The following is a 10252-nucleotide window of genomic DNA, read 5'->3' on the forward strand; positions in this document are numbered from 1 at the left end:
ACTCTAAGAAGCCCGGCCTGGTGGAGGAGGAGAAGAGTCATAGACAACACCCCGCCCCCCAGTAAAATCACACCTCTCATTATTAACTTCATAATAACTTTATTATAGGTTTTTAGTGCATGACATGACTTAATCTGTGAAACCTCCACCATGTTTTTCAAGAGATTTTCCAGAGGTTGCGATTCTCTGATATAAATGTCTTCTAACATGAATGTCCCATTGATTTTGGTTTTCTATGTGATTTTCTTTTTTTTTTCAGGTCCCACGAGCAAAAACCAATATATTCCTTCAGCACCGTTACAAAGTTACCAAACAACATCAAGATGGGCCAAAACGACTCAGGCCTCCCAAGTTCCTCAGCAAGACAACATTATCTAAGCCAATCAAGATATCTTCCTGGTAAGACCAAATGGTCCTCTGCTGTATAAATAAACAAAAGCAAAAATGTGGTTTGTCACTGAGATTTATGTGTCATTGTGTCATGTTGGGGGGCTATTCCCTCATGCATTGATAGTATTCTCTTATATTGCACAAATCATGTCCACTAGGATGCCCCAGACAAGCAGTACTTGCTTCCCACTGTCTGAGACACTGCTTCTCCTCACTTTCAGGACTGATCGGCAAGAGCCCAGCAGGAGACAAGGAGACAGCCGGGACCACACTACGAGATCTGTGGGACCACTCTGCCAACGTCTCCAATAAAAGACTCGGCCCCATCGGAGCAGGCTTATCTGTCACCAGAGTCAATGCAGGTAACCCGCACCTCTTCCCCCCCCACCCCACCCCCCCGCACCCTACCCTGCTACCTAACAACCTAACTCCCCTATGCCAAGCGCATCACAAAACACAATACACTTAGTTCTGCAATGCTAATGATCCTAATGGGTTTAATCTTTAGTTCTGGCTGGGGAGAGCTTAAGTGTCTGGGCCACTTTGGAGACAGGTGAAGCTCCATTATTCATTTGTCATGTAGACAGACACACAATATGGACCTGTGGTGCCGTGCTCTGCCCTCCTTTCACTATTCATGAGTTAAACACTGTTGGGTCAAATCAATTTCTCGAGAAAATTAGAAAGTGTCATGTGTTTCTCAATTAGTCTGACTAATCTTCATCACTTTACTACTTTTCATCCATTTCTCTACCTTCCTCTAACTTTCTGTGTCCTTTCTGCTTCTCTGTCTCGATGTCTGCCTTTCTGTCTCGATGTCTGCCTTTCTGTTTCGATGTCTACCCTCTATTTACTGGGAGTAGAAGACAGTGCTGCCAAACCCACTGATAACCCTTCTGATAGATCTTCTGGTAAATATATTGTAAAAGAAACAATGTCTGCACATGGACTCGTTTTCTGCTGTCAGTTAGTCACAGTGTATCCTTTTTGTAGCCTCATCTGCATTGAGGATGCAAATTAATGTCACCTAGGGGGTATTCCATCAACATCGCTAAAGCAAAATCCAGGCTTATTCTGATAAGTCTTGCAAGAGTTATTGAACATTGATGTAATACCCCCCAGATTTCTCTGTTTATGTCATAAACATGTTATTTGTTGCAATTAATAATTAAATTAATTTATAATTTTGCCATTTAGCAGACGCCTTTATCCAAAGCGACTTACAATTACGAATTACAGGGACATTCCCCCTGGAGTAACTGAGGGCTAAGTGCCTTACTCAAGGGCACACTAGTAGTGGTGTGGCTTCAGGCGGGATTCGAACTCACAACCTTCCGATCACAAGTCCAACTCACTATCCACTAGACCACCACTACCCCTACAATTACACTACCCCTGTCAATTACAATGACTTCACAAAAATTCACCTGATGCGGCCAGATCCATTGGTATTCAAGCCCATGAGTTAACATATGAATGAGTTCAGCCAATTAAAGCAGTGGGTGGGAGAGTAGTTTCAAATACACAGTAGCCTGCGGGAACCAGGGCCTAGTCTGCTGTGTTTACCGGCACGGTAAACAGCACTGCTGTTTCAAAAGTCCATTTGATTTGCACTGCAGTGTATCCTGGATTCAGGTAGTTGAAAGTTGATTTAGAGACAGTCCTGTGCTGAACTGCTCAGCACTGACGGCGAAAGAGTCCTACTAGGACATGCTGCTGTAAAAAAACAAACACACTTCTGAAACCGCAGTGTGCAAAGCTGCTATCTGCAATATATTAAATCTCAGCCTTTTTTTTTTTCGCTAGGAAAATGTAAATGGAATAAACAGCCAGTAAAGATGTACAGAAATGGAGGGTGTTTCTCACAATTGTGACAATAATCCCTGGTGTATGTGTTTCAGGAAACTTTGTCAGTACAAAATACAACCTCTCTGGAGGTTATATCCCTACCTACCAGAAGAAAGAAGTTGGATCGGTTGGTCAGAGGACTCAACTGGCTCCCCTCGCAGGCCAGACAAGTATGACATGCTCTGCTCTTCTGACTAAATGGCCTAGAAATCATTAATAAGGCCACATAAGATTATTTTTATTCCGACTGCATCCTTACTGGCTATCACTATCATTTCTTTCTCATTCTTTCTTTCTATTTCTAAATAGATTTTTCTTTCTTTATTTCCAAGCATGTAACATTGCTTCTTTCTTTCCTTCTCTTATTGCTCTCAGCCGATCATTCTACCTCTCCTGATAATACAAATGGCAAACAAAAACCGCCCAAGCTAAGAACCTCATCCAACTCATCCGTGAGTGAAAGTAATGAAGGTAATGCAGTGGTGCCGCATCCCAATTTTCTAACTTTTTCCCCAAGTGTGGACTTGTGCACTCCCCCACTTGTTCTTAACGGGTATGGACTAGGTGTAAGAGATATGGTGGAAACAAAGCTATGCTTCTAAATCCATGTTAGGAAGGAAGTGCACACTTCAGGAAATGGGTGGAAAATTGGGCACAATGAGTGTAGCGATGAACCTGGTACCATTTATGAATTGGTATGAGAACTTCTTTGGGCTCTGCCTTTCATAGTAAAATGTAGGGGACGGTTGCTCCGAAGCATTTACATTACATTTCTGGCATTTAGCAGACGCCTTATTCCAAAGCGATTTACAATCGATAGGCTGTCTCAAGCCCTGTCCAGGAACAATCCCTACTACCACACGTGTGTAGATCTGATAGGTACAAACAAGATGGCAGTAGCTTCACCTTTCCCTCTGATAGGCTAGGTGGAATTATCACCATCCCGTTTGTACCTATTTAATGCTTTCAGAGCCACACAAGTGTCTAAGGAGCAGGGGCTAGTTTCTGGACGGGGCCTAAGAGAAAGACTAACTAAGGATACTTGAGGCTTCCATGTTTTGCGGATCAATAGGCTAATTATGCTTAATTTCACATCTTTCTATGTGTGCTTTGCTTTACGACACATTTGAAAACAAGAAAGTAAAGGGAGAAAACATACTTAGACATGCTCATACTGGGAGAATTGTCAAATTAAAAACATTGGGTGTAGCTGCAGCATTGACAGTAAATCACTTTGTGTACCATACAACAGACATGTCGGATTTACAGTGCAATTGAATTCAAGGTAAAACTCTAAATGCTCTAAACCACAATTGCAGAGGACCGAGCGGATCAGAGCAATCACAGCAGCTGACTCTAAATTCTGTAGCCTATGCATGCTTACAGTAGCTACATAACTATGCTAAGCTAGCTGTCAGAGACATAGCCTGTGATATCTTTACAAGACGGATTGGAGGATCATCCTCTACACTGAATGTGAAGACTTCAGATTATGTGCATGCAGTATAGGGCTTTACACACTACAGGACACACATTAGTCATACTGTGCTAGTTAGATATGGTAGATTAGTTACTACACTAGCACAGTACAGCTCCGCTTGGCTCAGTACTGTGAAAAAGGTATACGTCACCCTCACCCAGGATGTTTTTCTTCCAGACTATGACGGCGGGTGGAAGCGGAGAGCAGACAGGACCCAGATGAAAGGACAGAGCTACTCTGCCCTGGGGAAAACCTCTGGCAACCTCCTGACCAGAGCCCCACCTGTGCAGCCCGTCCATGGGAGAACAGACTGGGCCTCCAAGTACGGAGGCAACCGGTAGTGCAGAGAGACCAGAAGACGGTTGCAGCTGGTGTTGGGTTGTGAATGATGAACCCTTGTTGGCTTCGACTTGCAAAAGGCCTCATTGACATTGTAACACAACCACACGCGCTCAGAACATCAAGAGACATTTCTATGCCTTCTGATATCATTGTGTTATGCATACCCATACAGATAAGCCCGGGAAACAGAATTTCACCATGAGACGACACAGAGCCTGCAAGTTGACTGCTCACAAAAAACACCCGCTATAACGCACTGAGCTTGAAGCCCTAGGTATTAGCTTGGGGAGCTAACACAAGGCTAGGCCTCCGGCATGGCTATGGCAATACAGGAGATGTTTTTCCAAACCACCGCTATTACGCTAAGTGCAGACTGACAGGCTGTTTGGGCTGTCTAATCCTGAAGCCTAAATGGATGTTGTCTGAATCTTATAGTGACATACATTTTTTCTTACATGATGTTATTAGAACCATTAATGCATTTTGTATTGGATATTTTTTTATAATGTAGGTGAGTAATATGTCTTTGCGCTGATATTATCGTGAATAGCGGTATCAGTGGTATATATATCTATGAGAACTGTGATTTTTTTTATCATCATAATCTTATGATATTGACAATAAAGACAGGACAACCATTCTTATTGTTATATAAACAAGATATTATAATTCATTTTCACATTCATGGTACATTTAAAAAGAAAAAACAAACAAAAAAAAACCATCAACAATCTGACAGTGACAGCAGTCCGTTCCTGATCAGAAACGAAAGAAGGGTAACATGATTTTTATTTAGAAATATATACTTCATTATTATGACTCTTGAGGCTTCTGTAGCATTCCCACGCCGAGCTTCCCCAACATCAGCAGACTAGAGGAGTCCAAGACACAATACGTTACATACTGTCATAACAGGAGTAGAGTTTTGTATACATTATCTAACACATGCTTAGCACCTACACCTACAACACTTACAACATTGAAATCGACTCACTTGAACGAATGCCTGGGAAAAAAATACACACTCACAACGTCTATATATACAGTGAGGTGCAAAAATGTGGGCACCCCTAGTCACCCCCTTTTACAATTAATATCTAAGTGAAAAGAAGCAAACCTAACGTTGCAGCATTTAGTGCTCAGGTTTGCTTTCAATCACTTGGAGATTAATTGTAACAGAAATTTAAACCAGGGGTGCCCAGATGTTTGCACCCCACTGTAATCATTATTCGTGGTGTAGCATCCCTGTAAAACAGCAATTAAGTGGGAAGTGATCTTGTGGCAGGGCGAGTTTATTGTACAACTGTACCATAGAGCTCAGCCCCCTTGACAGAGGCAGTACACTCTGGGCTTCATGGTACAGGTGGGAGTGCTCACTAGCAGCTCACTGCTGTTTTACACAGTGAACGAGTGTCAAGATAGTTACCTTGCTCCTGCCATCAAGCCAGCGGGCATTAACTTCCTGGAGCCGTAAAATCTCTTTCCCATGACCCCTGTCAGAGCTCCTGAAGTCGCTGTGGGACACAGACAAAAACACTAACCCCCAAAACACACTGGACATGTTGTATAAGTGGAATGTTTGTGACACAACAGGGTTACGCTGCAGGTGCTGCACCAGGCACATAACAAAGGCACCCCGACACCAGAAAGAAGCTTTGGGCCAGTTGTTTTCATCTGGATGACTATGTGCGGGCTGCTCGGGTGCAAATGTTCAGCTGGGGGGCAAAGGGAGGCATTCTCCCTCCCACTTTAATGTGAAAACCCTGCCCAATCAAACATCTTTCTATCACAATTGGCAACATCATTTGATATATGGATGATAAAACATAAGTGTACCAGACAGTGATAACTGACAAATCATCTATTAACATATAAAGGGTTTTTGGTTTGTTTGTAACTTGTAATACATATTTAATGAATCACATTTGTTATAATTAGGGGTATGCCCCTAATTTGTAATATGTGTAAAGAGGCCAATACCACTTTTATTGACCAGTAGCCTGTGGGAAATTGTTTTGACTGCCCTCTACCACATTACATCAGATAAGTGATTTTATTTTATATACAATAAACCACAAAATAACCACAGCATTTTCAATATGTTTCTATCAGCTGGATGGTAGCCTGCCTCCCAGCTGACCAATTGAACGTCTGCACAGCCTACTGTGACACTGATGACAACCTATTCCTCACATTCCTCCTCGATTCCTTCTTAAAAGGCATTAAAGGAGATTAGGAGAGGATCACAGTGTTATTTGCCTTGGTTGATCCAAATTTGATGGAAATCATTTGGGGGGTAACAGGGGCAACAGTGAGGTGTTAACAAACCTAGAGACACCCAGACATTCTTGGGATCCTCAGAGATCTGGTAGGCACCAAGCCCAGCCAGACCCCCGAAGAGGAGCCCCGCAGCCAGGGAGGGGACACTGCCTGGGAGACAACAGGGAGGGATGAGAGAGTTAGAATGCTACTGCAGGTTATCAATACTGTTAACACACTACAGAGTCGAACTAAGCTGAGCCAAGCTAAGCCAGGACTGTGCCGACCTGGTTACGCATACATCGCATTTGCTGTAATCGTGCTAGAAAAGAAAAGTATGAAATTAAAATATCAGGCAGCACAGCAGGCTACATTTGGTGGCAGCCCTGCAGTGTGTTACATGTACAATGTTATGTATTATTCATAATAATGATCAAGTGATGACTTGAGAATGTATGGAAATAGACTCAATGTTATTGCAAATAGAGTTATTGCACAAAACGTAAAAGGCCAATATGATGCAATGCCTGAAAATACTGAACAATCTTCTCTACTACCACTTAAAATAATGTCATGCCATCATACACACACATACCTGCTTTGAAGTAACCAATGGCTCCCCCCGATGCGATGAGGGCGGCGTATCCATATCCAACCCAATCTGTCATGATTGAACACCTGGAAAGCACCAGGAGAGAGAGAGAACCCTGGCTCAGACAGTCTGCTGGTGGAAACAATGTGGCACTGCTGAAATGTTGCATCAATGCAATCGTCCCAAAATGTAAATCGGATTTAAATATTGCTATCGCTCTTCTCATTGGACGGTTAGTGTGTTGCATTGGCATAGTATGGGCATAGTAATAGGCTAGGTGCACGATCTCACTACTTCCTGAAAGGCAACTGGTATGAACATATCCTGTCTCACTCTATTGGTTTAATTGATTAATCAGCTGTGCACTGTGTGTTCCAACGGTTTACCGCACAGCTGATTAATCAATTAAACCAATAGAGTGAGACAGGATATGTTCATACCAGTTGCCTTTCAGGAAGTAGTGAGATCGTGCACCTAGCCTATTCGTGAGCTTAGAATGATACGGTTCTATCTCCGTTTAGGGTAGTTCAGAGATATTGAGCGTCAAAGTTTTTACATTCCATTATGTTTTGTGAGATGGAACCTTTGTATTTTATTCATTACTAACTCAAAAATGTCAACATTTTAAAAAATAACACCACACGGGCATGAATAAACACCTAATGGATCAGATTATGTAAAAACCTCAATTTTGACAAAAATGGAGATAGAACCTTATAATTCTAACATCACGAATTGACTGGTAATAATAACTATAACTAGTAGCCCAGTGTTGACAGCAGCACAGCTTAGCCTAGAGCAATCACTTACAACAGCATGGCACATGCATTTTTAATACCACGTTAGATTTAATAAAGGAATGCGATCATGTCCTAATAAGATATCGTGCCAAGCTCTTTGAACACTTTTAAAAAACGGACTTACCGAACAACCTTTCTCCCTCGATATGCCCTCAGCCGCTACTGCCTTGTTCAACACCGGACGACCAATGATGGTGCACACACTGAGCGTCACGTTCCAACGCGACACGGACTGATGGGAAATGTAGTTCTTCCTTTAGATGATACGCAGAAATGATGTAGGGTCCCAAATCGACACCGTCCTAGGCCCCTAGCACTCTACATCTTGAGAATCTCCGTCTACTTGAGAATAGGTCTATGGGGTGGATACTCTTTTTAGTGGACATTAATGTCAAATTATGGTCGGACAGTCCAGTAATAAAATTGAATGTCTTAACAATTCTTTCAGGCTTGTTACTGAATATTAAGTCTATCTGTGTCTGGGAGGATGCAGTTATTCTAGTTGGTCCTTCCATCAGTTGTGTAAAATCCAAACTATCTGTGATCTGCTTAAGGGCTTTCCTATTAGTCTTATCTAGCCAGTTACAATTAAAATCACCAAGTAGTATTACCTCAGTTTTAAAATCACATGCTTGAAGCAGCTTTTTAAATGTGATGTAAAAATAATTCTTGGAAGAAGGTGGACGTTATGCAACAATGAGCACAAAGGATATTTCAGGTGAGAGCATTATACTCAGTCCAATACATTCTAAATCATGATTAAAAGGCCAGCATTTTTTTTTTTTTTTTTGTAAGATTTTATTTTCCATTTTCTTTTTACACAAAACATTATACACACATTACTTGACAAACATCACAGCTTGACAAACATCACAACACATCTCAACTTGACATACATCACAACGCATCACAGCTTGACATACATCACAACACATCACAACTTCACATACATCACAACACATCACAACTTGACTTACATCACCACACATCACAGCTTGACATACATCACAACACATCACAACTTGACATACATCATAACACATCACAACTTGACAAACATCACAACACATCACACCTTGACAAACATCACAACACATCCTAACATCCCAAAGCCCCACTTTTTTTAAACCGTCTAAAGTTTATCCCAGTTTACCCCCTATACTTATCTAACTAATAATTCTAATGCATAATCTAATTAATCTCTTAGTACTATGTTTCTTTACGTCTTAGCTAAGGCCTTCACTATCTCTCCCCATATCTTTTCAAACTGATCTTTCTTATTATTGTCTATGGCTAAATTCTTCTCTATATTGGTATAATAAAGAATTTCGTTTTTCCATTGTTGTAGTGTTGGAGGTTTACTTGATTTCCAACTTCCAAGTATTAGTTTTGGGCCAGCAAGGCCAGCAAATTTGATGACAGTTGATATGGTCTTTGATATAGATCATGACCCCACCCCCTCTTCCCTTAGATCTGTCCTGTCTAAAGGTGTTATAGCCTGGTACATGCAATGCAGCAGATGGAGAGTTGCTATGTAACCATGATTCTTCTGACAGGCATAGAAAATCTAAGTTAGAGTTAGTAAGAAGAGGATGCACTTGTTCAGCCTTTGGGGTGAGGCTACGGATGTTAATATGTCCTCCAAAAATACCCCTGGGTTTGAGCCGTGGATCCCAGATCACCTGAGAGTGATTAACAGTTTTTAAAAAGTTCAGTTTGCGATGTCTTTTAAAAACAGGGTTAATGTTGCTTCTGCAAGCACTGTGGGCCGTACAGAACGGGATGTTGCAAGCTAACTTGACTTGATAGTGGATGTTTGAAGTCAGTGTTATCAAACTTTTAAAAAATGATATCAAATCACTTCCGAGCTGCGTGAAAATAACCTCGGAAGTTTCCCCGAAAATGATCCACACTTTACCTACTGAGATTCATCATAAGAGGCGTCGTCTCATCATCGTTCCTGTGCGGGAAAACGTAGCGTCTGTCCCCGCTGCTGTGACCCCCGTCTGCCCGGGCGGCCCTCCTCTGAGACCCCGGGGGGCTCACTGATTCTTCCACCACCGGAGGAGGAGGGTGGTCCAGAGGGGAGACCTCCAGCTCGGCTTACGTTTTACCGTTCGCTCCCTCAAACCATCTGGATGGCCACTGGGTGACTGGATGACTGTCTCCTCCAGGGGGGGACAGTAGTCCAGATGTGGTGGCTGAGCCCTCCCGCTCCAGCGCCCTGAGGTGGTCCACCACCGTGCCACCCCTGAGACGGGTGACGAGTAGTCAAGTCCTCTTGAAAGATTTGACATCGTGAAATGTCTCCCCTAGCCACGATTAAACAAAGTCAGATATTTAGCTAGATATGATATATAATCACTGATTGATTCAGATTGCTGGCTAGCTAGCTACGCTCCTCACGACTGCCACTGCCACTGACACAATTGTCATTTTAAAAAAAGACGGACCAGGGCACTGATGAATATCTCCAGATAAAAGCAGGCAAATGGCTATAAAAAGCTTGTGCGTGTCTACATTTCTTTTGATTGTTTTGGA

The 10252-nt window shown here is 42.3% G+C and overlaps 2 protein-coding genes across 2 annotated transcripts in view; one reads left to right on the plus strand and one right to left on the minus strand.

Annotated features, from left to right (window-relative positions):
* mak (male germ cell-associated kinase) overlaps positions 1-4059 on the plus strand; it is a gene marked incomplete at both ends in the record, with an annotated part of 11559 nt that extends 7500 nt beyond the window's left edge. The window contains 6 exons of the mRNA XM_080543494.1: positions 1-61; positions 260-399; positions 612-752; positions 2292-2408; positions 2614-2709; positions 3896-4059. The exon at positions 1-61 is cut by the window's left edge and continues 130 nt beyond it. Coding sequence (XP_080399620.1) covers positions 1-61; positions 260-399; positions 612-752; positions 2292-2408; positions 2614-2709; positions 3896-4059 — 719 coding nt within the window. The remainder of the gene's footprint in view (positions 62-259; positions 400-611; positions 753-2291; positions 2409-2613; positions 2710-3895) is intronic.
* Positions 4060-4787: 728 nt separating this feature from the next.
* Positions 4788-7893, minus strand: tmem14ca (transmembrane protein 14Ca). Its single transcript, XM_080542646.1, has 5 exons — positions 7836-7893; positions 6915-6997; positions 6389-6490; positions 5487-5574; positions 4788-4931 (listed from the first exon to the last, which is right to left on the minus strand). Exons 2-5 carry the CDS (start codon positions 6985-6987, stop codon positions 4874-4876), a joined length of 321 nt encoding a protein of 106 aa, XP_080398772.1. The 5' UTR covers positions 6988-6997; positions 7836-7893; the 3' UTR covers positions 4788-4873.
* Between the last annotated feature and the right edge of the window lie 2359 nt (positions 7894-10252).

The sequence above is a fragment of the Nansenia antarctica genome (assembly GCF_963989245.1).
Source record: "Nansenia antarctica genome assembly, chromosome: 12".
Lineage (NCBI taxonomy): Eukaryota > Metazoa > Chordata > Actinopteri > Argentiniformes > Microstomatidae > Nansenia > Nansenia antarctica.

Coding starts and splice junctions, on each gene's coding strand:
- tmem14ca (XM_080542646.1), bottom strand. CDS start 6,987: ATGACAGATTGGGTTGGATATGGATACGCCGCCCTCATCGCATCGGGG. Junction 6,491..6,914: donor CATTGGTTACTTCAAAGCAG/GTATGTGTGTGT, acceptor GTTGTCTCCCAG/GCAGTGTCCCCTCCCTGGCT. Junction 4,932..5,486: donor GGCTTGATGGCAGGAGCAAG/GTAACTATCTTG, acceptor GGACTCCTCTAG/TCTGCTGATGTTGGGGAAGC.